The sequence below is a fragment of the Neoarius graeffei genome, chromosome 6, assembly GCF_027579695.1.
Source record: "Neoarius graeffei isolate fNeoGra1 chromosome 6, fNeoGra1.pri, whole genome shotgun sequence".
Taxonomy (NCBI): domain Eukaryota; kingdom Metazoa; phylum Chordata; class Actinopteri; order Siluriformes; family Ariidae; genus Neoarius; species Neoarius graeffei.
The window spans coordinates 92,924,324-92,941,837 of record NC_083574.1 but is presented as its reverse complement, the minus strand read 5'-3'; the positions used below and the strand labels follow the sequence as shown (position 1 = coordinate 92,941,837).

Here is a 17,514-nt window from a genome sequence, read left to right as displayed (position 1 = left end):
CAAAATAGCATGCCTCAAGTTAACTAATCATAAACACACTTGAAGTATATTGATGATTAGTGTGGCTTCAAGTACACAAAAGTATGCTAAATTTCAGTACACTTAGCACATTTATTTTTCACCAGGGTTGTTTTATAGGATGTAGACAATTAACAGTTATTCCACAAAATCGAGTCGTACATGAGCTGATAGCCGATAAGGCGCGTAGCACCGAGATTGAGTGGAATAACTGTTTTATTCTATCCACATCCACTGGATTTTGAGAAACAGAGCGTTTTTATTTTTATTTTTTTGCAAATTTGATTAAAAATATTATGCAAACGTCCGACAAAATCATTTCCGCTGAGAATGTAAACAAACCGGCGAAATGACAGGAGCAATTTGTGAAAAATGTGATATTAATTTTTGAAAAATAAAACTATGTTCTTACCATCAAATACTTTTATTCCATATTTTGTTGCCTTTTTTTGTATTTTTGCTTTCAAGTAGATTTTTTTTTTTCGTCCTCGGTTGGTTCAGCAACACGCTCCACCATTTTGTTTTTCTCTACTCACGGTATATGAGCTGATGTCCGAGTAGTCAATTAGGGTGCGTGATTGCTCATATCCAGTGAATGTGGATAGAATAATTTGTTACATTTTTTTTTAAGATTTTTTTTTTTGCTTTATAAAGAATTAAACAAACTCAGACTAGCGTACTTTATAAAGAAATAAACAAACAGACTAGCATACTTTATAAAGAAATAAACAAACACAGACTAGCATACAGGCGGCACGGTGGTGTAGTGGTTAGCGCTGTCGCCTCACAGCAAGAAGGTCCGGGTTCGAGCCCCGGGGCCGGCGAGGGCCTTTCTGTGCGGAGTTTGCATGTTCTCCCCGTGTCCGTGTGGGTTTCCTCCGGGTGCTCCGGTTTCCCCCACAGTCCAAAGACATGCAGGTTAGGTTAACTGGTGACTCTAAATTGAGCGTAGGTGTGAATGTGAGTGTGAATGGTTGTCTGTGTCTATGTGTCAGCCCTGTGATGACCTGGCGACTTGTCCAGGGTGTACCCCGCCTTTCGCCCGTAGTCAGCTGGGATAGGCTCCAGCTTGCCTGTGACCCTGTAGAAGGATAAAGCGGCTAGAGATAATGAGATGAGATGAGACTAGCGTACTCCCCCCCCCTTTTATTCAGGTTAAATGTAGAAAATATAAAACCAAGATGTGTGTAACAAACAATATAACAAAAAACATACAACATTGGTGAACCAGGACATGGGACATTCAATAAGGGCTAGGGACATGATACTGGGGGGGTTATTAGAATGTATGTGTGTGTGTGTCTATGAGTGTGTTGGGGGGGGATGTTTGAGTATGGGTGTGAGGGGGGTATTTGTGTATGCATGTGTATGCGTGTGTGTGTGTACATGAATACATATGTATATTATCAGTTTAGCAGTTATGTAAATGATATGTAAGCAGAAAAGTCCGGGGCATGGGGGATTAGGATGAGTCCCACTGGGAGGGAGTGGCGGAAGGGAGGAAGAGACAAAGGAAGGAGAAGCAGACTTCGGGCAAACTAACGTACCTCCCCAGACACAAACTCACCCCCAAGAGAAAAAATAAATAAATAAAATAAAATGGGGGAGGGGGTGGTAAGATGACTTCCTTTGACCACTCCAAGCCCCAGTGCAGAGGTACAAGCCGAACCCCAGCGGGAGGAGAGGACAGGAAAGGGCCGCCGCAGAGCCCCCCATCAAACAATTTTGGGAGAAGGTAATAGATCTACTTTCTACTTTCTTTGGCTGCTGCATCCCAACTTCTCCATCGCTCTGTTTGCTTGGAGATACCACTGTATCCACCTTGAATCACTCTAATAACATCATCCTATTGGTTGCGCTAGCTGTCGCCAAGAAAACTATCCTCATGAACTGGAAATCAAAGAACAAAATTCGCATATCTGCCTGGAAAAATTTGTTACTGGACCACATATCATTAGAAACCTCTAATATCCCATCTAATAACAACCTAACCTGGTCATCACTTTCCAATTTCTTACAGTTATAACTGCTCTGCTGGCCCTCTCTGCCTGAGACAGGATGAGACCCACCCCCAATTCCCCCCACCCACCATTGTTTAAAGATTTTTTTTTTGGCACCTTTATTGGATAGGACAGTGTAGAGACAGGAAAGAGAGACGGGAAGGGATCGGGAAATGACCTCGGGTCGGAATCGAACCCGGGTCCCCGGATTTATGGCATGGCGCCCCATCCACCCGAGCCACGACACCCCCAATTTGTTACATTTTTAAGTTGCTAATTTGAGTTGTCCAATTAATAATATCATGACAATATTTTTGGTAGTTCGATGTGCTCTTCTCATCTCATTATCTCTAGCCGCTTTATCCTGTTCTACAGGGTCGCAGGCAAGCTGGAGCCTATCCCAGCTGACTACGGGTGAAAGGCAGGGTACACCCTGGACAAGTCGCCAGGTCATCACAGGGCTGACACATAGACACAGACAACCATTCACACTCACATTCACACCTACGGTCAATTTAGAGTCACCAGTTAACCTAACCTGCATGTCTTTGGACTGTGGGGGAAACCGGAGCACCCGGAGGAAACCCACGCGGACACGGGGAGAACATGCAAACTCCGCACAGAAAGGCCCTCGCTGGACCCGGGGCTCGAACCCGGACCTTCTTGCTGTGAGGTGACAGCGCTAACCACTACACCACCGTGCCGCCCTCGATGTGCTCTTCTGTAAAGAAAATGTGCGCTCAGTTGGAAGGATAAGCTGACCCACTTTGCTCACAGCTCACCTCAAGAACAACAACAAAAAAACAACAACCAAAAAAACCAAACCACTGTGCACTTTCATGGAATGATATTATTAATAATTAAGTGGGTTTAAAACCTTTGCATTTAATAATGACCTGGATATAAACCTTGGTGTGGAAGATACAGTGTGTGTTAGTTCACACACAAGAAGAAGCAAGCATGCGCACACACACACACACACACACACACACACACACACATACGCTCATGACCATGACCCTCACCTCTCGCTGTATCATCCCCTCTCCCCAGTGTACTGGAAATATCTCATATAGAGAGCGCTGAGCCCTTGGGTTTTTTTTCTGACAGGCTTGACATTAAAATCCTGCCTCACTCATGACTACATTAAATTTGCTTTCAATAGAAAACAAAACATTACTTTTATTTAAAATGAAATTTTCATTTATATTTCCCTCCTGGGAATTTCTGCTACATAAAACGTGGTTTGAAATGGACGTCCAGATTGAAGAATGAAATTACTGTTTCAGAGTCCATGTGTTTGAACATGCCTAGTGGTTCAAGGTACAGTGATGCTTGAAAGTTTGCGAACCCTTTAGAATTTTCTATATTTCTGCATAAATATGACCTAAAACATCATCAGATTTTCACACAAGTCCTAAAAGTAGATAAAGAGAACCCAGTTAAACAAATGACACAAAAATATTATACTTGGTCATTTATTTATTGAGGAAAATGATCCAATATTACATATCTGTGAGTGGCAAAAGTATGTGAACCTTTGTTTTCAGTATCTGGTGTGACCCCCTTGTGCAGCAATAACTGCAACTAAACGTTTGTGGTAACTGTTGATCAGTCCTGCACACCGGCTTGGAGGAATTTTAGCCCGTTCCTCCATACAGAACAGCTTCAACTCTGGGATGTTGGTGGGTTTCCTCACATGAACTGCTCACTTCAGGTCCTTCCACAACATTTCGATTGGATTAAGGTCAGGACTTTGGCTTGGCCATTCCAAAACATTACCTTTATTCTTCTTTAACCATTCTTTGGTAGAACGACTTGTGTGCTTAGGGTCGTTGTCTTGCTGCATGACCCACCTTCTCTTGAGATTCAGTTCATGGACAAATGTCCTGACATTTTCCTTTAGAATTCGCTGGTATAATTCAGAATTCATTGTTCCATCAATGATGGCAAGCCATCCTGGCCCAGATGCAGCAAAACAGGCCCAAACCATGATACTACCACCACCATGTTTCACAGATGGGATAAGGTTCTTATGCTGGAATGCAGTGTTTTCCTTTCTCCAAACATAATGCTTCTCATTTAAACCAAAAAGTTCTATTTTGGTCTCATCTGTCCATAAAACATTTTTCCAATAGCCTTCTGGCTTGTCCACGTGATCTTTAGCAAACTGCAGACAAGCAGCAATGTTCTTTTTGGAGAGCAGTGGCTTTCTCCTTGCAACCCTGCCATGCACACCATTGTTGTTCAGTGTTCTCCTGATGGTGGACTCATGAACATTAACATTAGCCAATGTGAGAGAGGCCTTCAGTTGCTTAGAAGTTACCCTGGGGTCCTTTGTGACCTCGCCGACTATTACACGCCTTGCTCTTGGAGTGATCTTTTTTGTTTGACCACTCCTGGGGAGGGTAACAATGGTCTTGAATTTCCTACATTTGTACACAATCTGTCTGACTGTGGATTGGTGGAGTCCAAACTCTTTAGAGATGGTTTTGTAACCTTTTCCAGCCTGATGAGCATCAACAACGCTTTTTCTGAGGTCCTCTGAAAATCTCCTTTGTTCATTCCATGATGCACTTCCACAAACATGTGTTGTGAAGATCAGACTTTGATAGATCCCTGTTCTTTAAATAAAACAGGGTGCCCACTCACACCTGATTGTCATCCCATTGATTGAAAACACCTGACTCGAAACCTTCAAATTAACTGCTAATCCTAGAGGTTCACATACTTTTGCCACTCACAGATATGTAATATTGGATCATTTTCCTCAATAAATAAATGACCAAGTGTAATATTTTTGTCTCATTTGTTTAACTGGATTCTCTTTATCTACTTTTAGGACTTGTGTGAAAATCTGATGTTGTTTTCGGTCATATTTATGCAGAAATATAGAAAATTCTAAAGGGTTCACAAACTTTCAAGCACCACTGCAGGAACATTGTTGACCTGTCTCATCTAGCTGACAGGTGATGAGTTCATGCCATCATGTGTTTTCCATCATCCGGTGTCATCCACATTTCATGAAAATCGCTTCTTCTCTCTCTCAGTTCTTCACTGCTTTTTATTCTTTTTGGCAGGAAGGTAGGTCTGCCTGGGGTGCATATAGCTTCTACACAAATTTGCATAATTGCAATTAATAATGAAGATATGGAGTAATTAATCAATCCCTAATGAGCAGTTTCCCCACAAATCGCTTCTTCTCCCTCAATTCTTCACCGATTTTGATTCTTTCTGGCATGAACGTAGGGCTACCTAGGGTGCATATAACGTCTACCCAGATTTGCTTCATTACAATTATTAATGATGTTATGGACTAATTAAGCCTGACTGCCTTAAGCAGTTCAACAAAAATCGCTTCTTCTCGGTCAATTCCTCGCCGTTTTGGATTCTTTCTGGCAAATAGGTCGGTATTCCTAGGGTGGATATCGCTTCTATATATAGCTTGTATATAGTGTATATAGCTTGCAATATTTATTGTGCAAGGTGGCCCACTTTAGATCGTTCCTTCTGGACTAGACGGGGCCAGAGTGAGCTATACCGTCATTGATGGTCTTGTTTTCTTACATCAGCATGACAGGAAGTGTTTATTCCTTACAAAATACACACTGGTCATGGATGGTGGTTCCTAATTTGTAATATAAAGCTAGCAGCATTTCTGTGATGGATAGCGGATAGCTTTGATGGAGCTGAGCTCTGTATTTTGGTGAGTGATTTGCTTGTTTGGAAGTCACACGCTAAACCAAGAGATGAAAGATGAAGATGAGAGAGAATGGAAAAGATTGAAAAAAGGGAAAAGGAAGTATTGTAAATGTCAGTGTGAGGCTGCCACTTAGAGGTAGAATCAGGAGGTAGAATCAAGCAGCTGCACTTATTTAATCATGAATAAACAACCTCTCTCTCTCTCTCTCTCTCTCTCTCTCTCTCTCAGATACCCGGTCATCCTGTCCATCGAGAACCATTGTAGTGTCCAGCAGCAAAAGAAGATCGCTCAGCACCTGAAGGAGATCTTTAACGACAAGCTGGACTTGGGAAACATCTTGACCAAGGACTCTAAACAGCTGCCCAGTCCCAACAGTCTGAAGGGCAAGATTTTAATTAAGGTGTGATAAAATATACTTTGCTCAACTCTGTCTCCCTCTCTCGCTCTACCTCATGTTATTTTTTTTCTTCGAAAAGATATAATTTTGGTTCTACAGTCTGAAGCCATTCTAAAATACTCAATATAAGCACACCTGAGACAGTATTTAGTACAAAGATTTAATTCTGGGGTGGCACGGTGGAGTAGTGGTTAGCGCTGTCACCTCACAGCAAGAAGGTCTGGGTTCGAGCCCTGTGGCCGGCGAGGGCCTTTCTGTGTGGAGTTTGCATGTTCTCCCCGTGTCCGCGTGGGTTTCCTCCGGGTGCTCCGGTTTCCTCCACAGTCCAAAGACATGCAGGTTAGGTTAACTGGTGACTCTAAATTGACCGTGAGTGTGAATGGTTGTCTGTGTCTATGGTGGTGTTTACATTAGACCGTATCAGCGGATCATCAGATTAACGTTTTTAAAAAGATTCGCGTGCACACAGCAACGCCAATACACGGATACGCTAATCACATGACTAATTAGACGGCACGTAAGTTGAAATGTGTCAGTGCGGCTCAGCGCGTCCTCCTCAGCGGCTGCGCTCCAAATCACTCTGCCCTGAACAGCGAGTGCCCTCTGGAGGGTGCGCACTCCGGCCCTGCGCAGCTCACAGAGCGCGCGAGTGAAGCGCACGAGCAGTGATTCGGGACTGAGCCGCTGTGTGTGTGATCCCAGTGCATATCGGGCATGCGCAAGTCACTCACCACTTGCAAGTGGAAGGATGTCAAGCCTAAAGACAATCATAACTACACAATGGGCAGTATTTGCATCTTACCATGAACAACATTAAGAATGACAAAGCAAAGCATTATATTCATACTTTTATACTCTTTAATGAAAAACAAAAAGGTGATACAAGGCGGAAACAATAGCAGGAAGTGAAGTCCGTGCCGTTTTTCAGCAGTCGCATCACATGACCAACGTGGCATGAACGATGCCAGCGAATCAGGAAGGTGGATGTCACAGTGATGTTGTCCAATGACGACGTCAGCTAGAGCTCAGCACTGCGTTTCCTCGTATCTCAATGTTTACACAGCACCGGATCAGATACGAACTGGGTTGAATACGTGGGCCCTGGCGGATTCAAGTTGTTCCGCCTGTGGAGTCGTTTCCCGGCGTTTTAATGTGAACGGACAGTGCATCCGCGATGAAAACGAGACGGATACGGTCTAATGTAAACACCACCTATGTGTCAGCCCTGTGATGACCTGGCGACTTGTCCAGGGTGTACCCCGCCTTTCGCCCATAGTCAGCTGGGATAGGCTCTAGCTTGCCTGTGACCCTGTAGAACAGGATAAAGTGGCTAGGGATAATGAGATGAGATGAGAATTTAATTCTGTATTAATGTGCTAGGTTTCATCTCCATAGAACACCTTAATCTTTGCCTCTTAGGTTGCTTAGTAACCAAAGCTTATTGTTAACAGGGTACATTGGCTGACAGAAGAATTATTGTGAATATTATTAATAACAGATTCAATAGATTTTTAGCTCATGTGGCTGTAGGCCAGGCTGGATGAGCTTATGTGATCATGCGTCATCTGTTGCCGTTGTCCGTCCACAATTTACAAAAAAACTCTACTCCTCCTACAGGATTGATCAGATTTAGATCACATTCACATCCAACATTCCCCATGTGGGTGTGCATAAAATTTGTCAAGATGGTGGTGCCACGTGTCATACTTATGATTTTATGGGCGTCTGAAATTTTTGCGTGACTCGTCATATTAAACGCGACTCTTCGTAAACTGCTAGGATGTTTTCACTGAAACTTACCCAGAAGACTCTAAAGACATATCAACAAGAATTGTTCACCAGGTGGCGCCACCTACCATGGATGCAGCTACACAAGGGTCCTATGCAATTTCATAAAAATCGCTACTCCTCCCACAGGATTGATCAGATTTCAAACTCCCATACAACAACACTGACCGGTATGAGCTCCAGCCTCATTGAGGCTATTTTTATCAAACACTGGATTTTATCATATTGTTGTTGTCGCCATTATAATAAAGCAATAGGCCATGTGAAGGTGTGCATGACATTGATTTCATCATGAGTATGTGTGTTCTTAGGCACGATGTGAAATGGAGTAACATACACACTCTCATGGCTTATTGCTTTATTTAAAGATCGCAGAGGTACCAACATTTATGGTTTAGGCATAGCATTTCAGTTTTTTGAAATGCAGCTGTCCTGTTTTTCCTCTGTGCCCGCTTGGATTTTCTTTTTTGAAGTATTTCCCCAGACTTAATAAGCAGTGCATTATTCGGGGGCACAGTACAAATCTATTCCTCTTGCTGTAAATATTGTAAAAGTAATAAGAACAAAAACCTTCCTTTTTTTTAATCACCACCCCTAAAGGGGTCAATTTATTTTCATCTCATTAGCAATACTGGATCACAGAGACCTCTAGCAGCTCTGCAAAATAGAACTGGAAAATGAGTCACTTAATGGATGTCATGTCCACGTGTGTTGGCGCTCAGACCATGTAGCGGCATGCCTCGGACTGCAGCTCACGTACAGTGCAGCGCTCGAGTTCATTAGGACTAACTGCCATGCACCTGTTCCTGATCAGAGCGCAATCACAGCTTGCATATATAAGGACTCTCCTATTGTTTTGCTACTCTGGTCTTGACTTTGCTTTCTGTTTTCCTGATCACGTTTTGCCTTGCCTTGTACATCCTGTTTGCGCCTCACCTGACTTTTGCCTGTTTCTATTGATGCTCTTTGCCTCAAGTTTTGGAACTGTTTGCCAGTTTGCTTTTAATAAAACTCTTCCTGCACTTACATTAATCCATCGCCCATTCACATGGCAATCAAACAGTTACTAATTTATTACATGCTAAATAATTTATGAAGTGCTAAAGTCCCCAGCTGTTTCTTTATTTACTCCTCACTCCTCACAAAGTCCATATGCATGAAGGTCGTGACAAAATTCTTCCCCAGCTGTACAGTTACAATGCACCGTGATCACTTCTCCGTCTTGTTGAACTAAGATCCAGGTCTTTAAAGGGGTTTCTGATGATCTTTGTGAATGATTTAGCTGAGAGATAAGAGCCAACGCAAGTGAGAATCAAGCCAAATGTTGATTGGTTACACTTCAACTTGCAGCGCTTCGTTGTAAAGATGTGAATGAAAAGGTTGAAAAAAAAACATACTTACACGGGGAAAAACAATCCAGGATTCATTGGGCAGCGACTTGATAGCGAGGTCCTTTACCCAGCCATGTACAAAAAAGTCGTAAGCCTCCATACTCTTCCACGCTTTCATCTGTTTTACGGTGTAGAAGGACGTCTGCAACACCAGATAGTTTGAGATGTCGGGGAACTCGACTGAAGGGTAGTTTTCCAGATCGTATGACAAATCCTTCTTTCCCAGACTGTAGGGGTCGATTCCATTGCACATAGCAATCTTCTGAATATATCTAAAGCCAGCAGTGGCTTCTAGATTACGAGCGTACTCTGAGAAGTTATCGCTAGTTGTTTGCATTGCGGCAGCCAGTTAGACCACCAGCTATTTCACTTCTGGTAAAACCACTAAGAAAAGTCACATGACTGAAATCCAGCAATTTAAACCCCATTAAAATGCAGAAACTCTCTCTCGTCTGACTCACACCTCTCTACTAAGGCTGTGAAAGAGACAGTTGATCATTAGGGATGTGCTCTGTGCTCTCGGTGATGTTAATTTGCTCTCTCTGATGACTGCATGAAATCAGCATGAAGTGTCTGGGAAGAGTCTCATGATCAACAGGTGAAAAATGAGCGGCGCTTCATTTCTTGTGAGACACAGCCACACCCTGCCAGACTTGTTTACTCAAACCCAGCGATAATGAATGTCTCAGGCGTTTTCAAACAGGAATGTCAGCAAGATAAATGGTCATTTCTGATGGGGATATATATATATATATATATATATATATATATATATATATATATATATATATATATATATATATATATATATACACACAAACATAATAATAATAATAATAATAATAATAATAATAATAATAATAATAATAATAAGTTAAATTCATATAGCGCCTTTCAAGAGACCCAAGGACGCTTTACAATTATAGACAAGGAAAAAAAATACATAAAAAATAAATAAAAATAATAATAAATAAAAAGTAAAAAGTCCACCAAGTAGGGGTCAGGATGTAATTCCCATGTTGTAGCAGCCACAGTCCCACCAAAAGGCGCACGAAAACGAGTCCCACATCTCCAGCACCGCCTTCGTGACACCGTCAGCAACATCACTCGAACACCACGCCATGGATCCACAAAGCGAGCAGAGAAGCTCCGCCACGCAAAGCGCTGGTGTGCCTCAAACCGCCTGCACAGCCGCCGCGACACCACCGAGCAACATCACTCGGAACATCACGCCAAGCGTTAAAGCGCAGAGCGCTGGACAACCATGAATTAAAATGAGCAACGAGCTCACTGCAGTCCATAGCTGGGAACGCAGGCATCACCCACGGCGAACCAAGGCCTGGAGGGGACCGACGCGCAAAACTAGGTCCGGAGCTACACCACAACCGGCGGACAAAACACTCAAACAAACATCAGACTACACAAACACACAGGAAAAAAAAATAAATAAAATGAAAATAGAAAAAGCTCTGGTGAGAAGCGGCAGCCAGAACGCGCACGACGAACTCTCAACCGGAAACGGAAACGAAAAAAAAAGAGAAAAAAAAAATAAAGAGAAAATACTTCAATTTGTACGCATAATTTTATTGCGCACGACAAGCCTGTTTCAAAAGCGACTTGCTCTCTCATCAGGTACGGCAAGAATATCGATACACAGCTGCTTTTATACTCAAAAGGTGTTAGCTAAAATAAACCTACTAGCGTGCCAGCATGTGCTGGCTAGTTGATTGCGCTTATTTAGCGTACCTAGATGTGGTTTGCATACAATATAATATTTTTCCGCGAGGCACAAGTTACAGCACTTAGTGCGATTATTATATGCTGGGGCGCGTGCTATAATGTCCCATGTCAGTGTGTAATTTTCTCCAGATTCCTTTAGAATCCATATATGTTTGCTCAGGTCTGTCGCGTGACGCTTGCCCACATGACGGAATGATGCAGTGTGGTGGTTGTTGCGTGACTTGAATATATCCCCCATAAGCCCGATATAGGTTTGCTTACCGCACTCGCTCTCAATGGTGGCTTGGTAAATAACATTCCTTGTAAGGCATGCACCGTTGAGGGGGCACAAAGGCTTTGGCACAAAGGGAACAGCGCCTCAAGTACCGGAATTAGCCGAGTTTGAAGACCGAATGGCGGAGCTCATCCAGAACATCGAATTCAGATCCTCATCTCCCTCCAAGTTCCAGAAGTGCTTGTCAAAATACATCGATACCATCAACTCAGACACACACGTGTACGTCCCCGCTGACAAAACCACCAACTTTTACAGGCTACCGCCGGACGATTACAAGGCGCTCATAAAAAAGTCTATCGAAAAGGAAGATAAGAAGGCACCTGGAAACCTCGAACAGCAAATCAACACCAAGGCAAAATCCATCGCCAACCACCTCGAATTAGATGACCGTATCGAATCTCTAGCACATAAAGACGCCTTTATTACCTTGAAGGATCATAAAGAAAGCTTTGTCAACAATCCGACATGCCGTCTTATAAACCCCACCAAATCAGAAATGGGCATAATCAGTAAGAAGATCCTGGATAGAATAAATACAGATATAACTAGCAAAACAGGCATCCTCCAATGGAAAAACACAAAGGCCACGCTAGACTGGTTTAATGCCATCCCAAACAAGAACAATTGTTATTTTATTGCCTTTGATATCGTGAACTTTTATCCATCCATCTCACGAGAGCTCCTAATTAAGGCACTTGACTTTGCGGCTGCGTACACCAACATAAGCGCCGAAGACAAAGAAATAATCTTGCATGCCAAACAATCTTTGCTGTTCAGCAATAACAACGCTTGGATAAAGAGAGACTCCCAAGACTGCTTCGACGTCACAATAGGGTCGTACGATGGGGCAGAAACGTGTGAGCTCGTGGGAACGTTCCTTTTTACATCAACTTCCCGTGGGCGCGTGGGCCTGTATAGAGATGATGGCCTCGGCGCTTTTCATGGATGTGACTCTAGATCTTAATAAGCAATCATATGAGCCCTACGCTAAACCTAACAACATCCCACTGTATGTACACAAGGAAAGCAACCACCCCCCTACCATCACCAAGAACATTCCAGTAGGGGTAAACAAACACCTCGACGAAATATCTTCGTCCGCCGAATGTTTCGACAGACTGGCGCCACAATACCAACATGCCCTTGATAGTAGCGGCTATGGGCACTGCCTACGCTTTGATACGGCCAATGCCCAAAGACTCCGCACCAGCTGAAATTGTGGCCAGAAGATAACGTGGTTTAACCCCCCCTTACAACAAACAGGTCAAAACAAACGTGGGGAGAAAATTCCTCGCAACAATCAAGGATTGCTTTAGATGTGGGCATCCCCTGGCCAGGATTTTCAACAAGAACACCCTCAAGTTGAGTTATTCCTGTATGCCAAGTCTGGCCGCCAAAATCAGCGCACACAACAAGAAAATACTGATGGAAACATTGGAACCACCCAAGATGTGTAACTGCCGCAATAAGATGACCTGCCCCCTCAACAGTGTGTGCCTTACAAGGAATGTTATTTATCAAGCCACCACTGAGAGCGAGCGCGGTAAGGAAACCTATGTCGGGCTTACGGGGGATACATTCAAGTCACGCTACAACAACCACACTGCGTCATTCCGTCACGTGGGCAAGCGTCATGCGACAGAGCTGAGCAAACACCGAATCCAGGGACACATGTCAGCCGAAACGAATCCGAGATAATCGCAAAAGAAGCATTTTTTTTTCCGAAATTTGTGATTTTTGTTTTTTTCCATCATGTGCAAGTTGAGATCTTGAAGAATGCAATCAGTATTTCAGATAATAGATTGTTTTGTTGGAAAAGCATACATTTTTTGTTGCAAATTGTCTCGTTTTTGTCAGGACTGTAGCCTGCTGGGGTGTGTGGGTAAATTGCCATTTGGGCCATTCACATGATGATTCAAGTCTTTTGTTTTTTTTCCCGCGAATCAGCTGTATGATACAAGTTGAGCTCATGGCTACTTAACTGCATACAGGCGTGTGATTTCACTATGGAATGAGTTACTAAACAGAGCGCAGAGGAGCAAACACCGCGAAGCAAACAGACACACGGTATTTACATCGGAGATAAACATTTCTAGCAAAAAAACCCGCAACCTCGTTTTCCAGACTGAATGGAATACTTGAATGATCGGATGATACACGGACCGTTCTAGGATTACATTCCATCGGAGGCATTGGTGTGTGCAAGGCGCCGTTTCTCTTTCTGATGGGGTAAGTTTATTAATCTAAGGCTGTGTGGTTATTTTTGCATGTAACGGAGAGTGTTGTGGTTTGGTTAAGCCTAGGTCACAACCGGACATACGATTTTTTGGCCGTGTGATTTTTGGCGTTTCCCAAATCGCTGCGTTTTTTTTTTTTTGTTCACGGAGAAAGACGCGCGTTGGCCGTAAGTTTGTCTTGCAACCTGAAAAAAACGTAAGCGCCCGTAGAGTTTGTTTGACATGACAAAGAACCTCTGCGGCCGGTCTGCGGCCGGTCTGCGGCTCGAAAATCAGCACAACACATGCGCGCTCTCGTGCTTTTCACACGCGCGCTCTCGTGCGTTTCTTGCATGTAGACCGGCCGTAGGAGCACATACCATACGGCCGGTTGTGACCGAGGCTTTACATGAAACTAGCGTTGTGTTAGTTGTGTCATCATCGTGCTCTCTTTCTTTCTTACGGTGTGAGTAATTTTTCAACCACAAAACGTTAAAGTATACTTTAGGACTTATTTTTGTACTTCATAATTGTGTTGGGCATACTCTGCATGGAAGGAAAATTGACGTGGTGATCTTTGTTTACATGAAAGTAGCATCGTGCTAGCTCGTAGGGGGTGTGGCTTTCCTTAATGTCATGCAAATGAGCAGCATTATGTGCCCGCCCTACACCCAGAGTAGCTGAGATGGAAAACTTTGAGGGCGATTTTCTCCCTTTTCTGTTTTAAGAAGTATACACTTTCAAAAGGCCACACATTCTTCAAATATTGTCAGATCTCCACATGGAAGGCATCATTGGAAAGCTTAGAAACTGGACTTTCTGAATCTGTCAATAACTCAAAATGCCCCCGGGCCGACACGTGTCCCTGGATTCTGTTATCTGCCACATATACACTACCGTTCAAAAGTTTGGGGTCACTTTGAAAGTTCCTTATTTTTGAAAGAAAAGCACTGTTCTTTTCAATGAAGATCACTTTAAACTAATCAGAAATCCACTCTATACATTGCTAATGTGGTAAATGACTATTCTAGCTGCAAATGTGTGGTTTTTGGTGCAATATCTCCATAGGTGTATAGAGGCCCATTTCCAGCAACTCTCACTCCAGTGTTCTAATGGTACAATGTGTTTGCTCATTGCCTCAGAAGGCTAATGGATGATTAGAAAACCCTTGTACAATCATGTTAGCACAGCTGAAAACAGTTGAGCTCTTTAGAGAAGCTATAAAACTGACCTTCCTTTGAGCAGATTGAGTTTCTGGAGCATCACATTTGTGGGGTCGATTAAATGCTCAAAATGGCCAGAAAAATGTCTCGACTATATTTTCTATTCATTTTACAACTTATGGTGGGAAATAAAAGTGTGACTTTTCATGGAAAACACAAAATTGTCTGGGTGACCCCAAACTTTTGAACGGTAGTGTATGGATTCTAAAGGAATCCGGAGAAAATTACACACTGACATGGGACATTATACGTAGCATGCGCCCCGGCATATAATAATCGCACTAAGCGCTGTAACTTGTGCCTTGCAGAAAAATATTATATTGTATGCAAACCACATCTAGGCACGCTAAATAAGCGCAATGAACTAGCCAGCACATGCTGGCACGCTAGTAGGTTTATTTTAGCTAACACCTTTTGAGTATAAAAGCAGCTGTGTATCGATATTCTTGCCGCACCTGATGAGAGTGCAAGTCGCTTGTCATGTGCAATAAAATTATGCGTACAAATTGAAGTATTTTCTCTTTATTTTGTTGTATTATTGCTGCTAGTTTGAGCACTCTTGGGTCTAAGGATTACTTTATTATTTTATATATAATATAAAATCTTTGACTAATATTTATTCATGGAAATTCACACTCATCCTCTGCTTCTGTCTTTCTGTTTTGATTTGTGATGAACTAATCAAAGATCTAATTCCAGTTTAGATTATAGACATCATATGTATAGTTTTCACAGCGTTAACCCACCCTCTGTGTTTATGTCTTTTAGAGCAGTTTTATTTGATTTAGGGTGATTACTGTCAAAGCTACAATGGAATGTCTCTCATTCTTGCTTTCTGTCTCTCTGCAGGGAAAGCGTCTGTCTGCAGATGCCGAGGAGGGGGAGGTTTCAGACGATGATAGTGCAGATGAGATTGAGGATGATTTCAAACTGAAGAACAGTACAGTAAGGCCTTTGGGAAAACATACACACTTAAGGTGATGATACACGGGGCAACTTTGTGCAGTGTTGCCGGTAATGGGCAACCAGGTGAGACACAGGGCAACTAATTAGGGCAAAAGAGCGTTAGCAACAACCAATCAGAGAAGAGCAAATCTATTGCCAGGGTGACAGACGGTGCAAAGATGGACACCGAAACATTTACAGCTACACTACTGTTCAAAAGTTTGGGGTCACCCAGACAATTTTGTGTTTTCCATGAAAAGTCACACTTTTATTTCCCACCATAAGTTGTAAAATGAATAGAAAATATAGTCAAGACATTTTTCTGGCCATTTTGAGCATTTAATCGACCCCACAAATGTGATGCTCCAGAAACTCAATCTGCTCAAAGGAAGGTCAGTTTTATAGCTTCTCTAAAGAGCTCAACTGTTTTCAGCTGTGCTAACATGATTGTACAAGGGTTTTCTAATCATCCATTAGCCTTCTGAGGCAATGAGCAAACACATTGTACCATTAGAACACTGGAGTGATAGTTGCTGGAAATGGGCCTCTATTGAGGTTTTTCACCTGATGTCACAGGGTCACGTGATGCCCCGGTGTCCGCCATTTTGAAGGTCAAGCTACATACTAACGCTGCAGACAGAGAGGGAGAACCAGCTTGAAAAAAAACGTGTTACAGACACCGGATCCAGTGTAAATAGCTGCCGGAGCACGCTCCGGCTTGCTCCCCCTCAAATTAAGCAGCGCGCTCCGGCTTGCTCCCCCTCAAATTAAGCAGCGCGCTCCGGCTTGCTCCCGGAGTGCTCCGGCCGAGGTTCCGGAGCGCACTCCGGCTTGCTCCCCCTCAAATTAAGCAGCACGCTCCGGCTTGCTCCCCCTCAAATTAAGCAGCACGCTCCGGCTTGCTCCCGGAGTGCTCCGGCCGAGGTTCCGGAGCGCGCTCCGGCTTGCTCCCCCTCAAATTAATTTGAGGGGGAGCAAGCCGGAGCGCGCTCCGGCAGCTATTTACACTGGATCCGGTGTAAATAGCTGCCGGATCATAATTACAGTAAACTAGTAAATACAGTAAAGGAAAAACTTGAGACTGAAAGATTTTAACAGTCATCCAAATGACTGAACGTAAATACTAGCTACTATGTTGTTGACATTAGCTAGTGCTAACAGCTAGCTGCTAGTACACTGCTACAACACAGACACCGACCCTAATAATACAGTTCTTGGTCATTGCCTGGTAACAGCAAATTTATAACGGGCCATGTCTCAACAGACTAAGAAGTTATTTCAATGACATTTAATAACATTTTGTTTATCCTGAGGACCGAAAGTAAATGAAAATGTGAACAAACCTTAGCTGTAATAAGATGGCGACCACCGGCTCCAGGGACGACCCGCTGATGTAGGCATGTTACCCAGCCTGACACAAAATATTTGTAGGCATCCAAACTCTTATACGCTTTCAGATCAATACCTGTGTATGGCGATGGGTTTTTAACGACATAGGTATACAGACCATGTGGGCCGAAGTCAGGTAAAGACGAGGGCTTCGTGTACTTCCGTACGTCAGTGAACAATCCTGGTGGAAGCAGGTAAACGTCGTTCTCTAAGCCTGCTAACCTCAATTTTTGCAAATACCTCTCCCTCTGCTCGCCCTGTAAATGCCCTACGTCGCTGGATAGTGAAGGTGTTTTCTGCATCTCGCTCCTTTTTCTTTTATGTTTTTCATTTGTCGCCTTCCTCGCATTCAAACTGATTCGAGCCGTGACGTCCAAAATGGCAGCCTCACGATGCATCACATGACTTGGTCACGTGGGTGAAAAAC

At 43.2% G+C, this 17,514-nt stretch overlaps 1 protein-coding gene across 1 annotated transcript in view; it reads left to right on the top strand.

The window, feature by feature from the left end:
* Positions 1-17,514, top strand: part of plch1 (phospholipase C, eta 1) — a 300,261-nt gene that overhangs the window by 179,726 nt on the left and 103,021 nt on the right. The window contains 2 exon segments of the mRNA XM_060924490.1: positions 5,950-6,121; positions 15,603-15,698. Coding sequence (XP_060780473.1) covers positions 5,950-6,121; positions 15,603-15,698 — 268 coding nt within the window.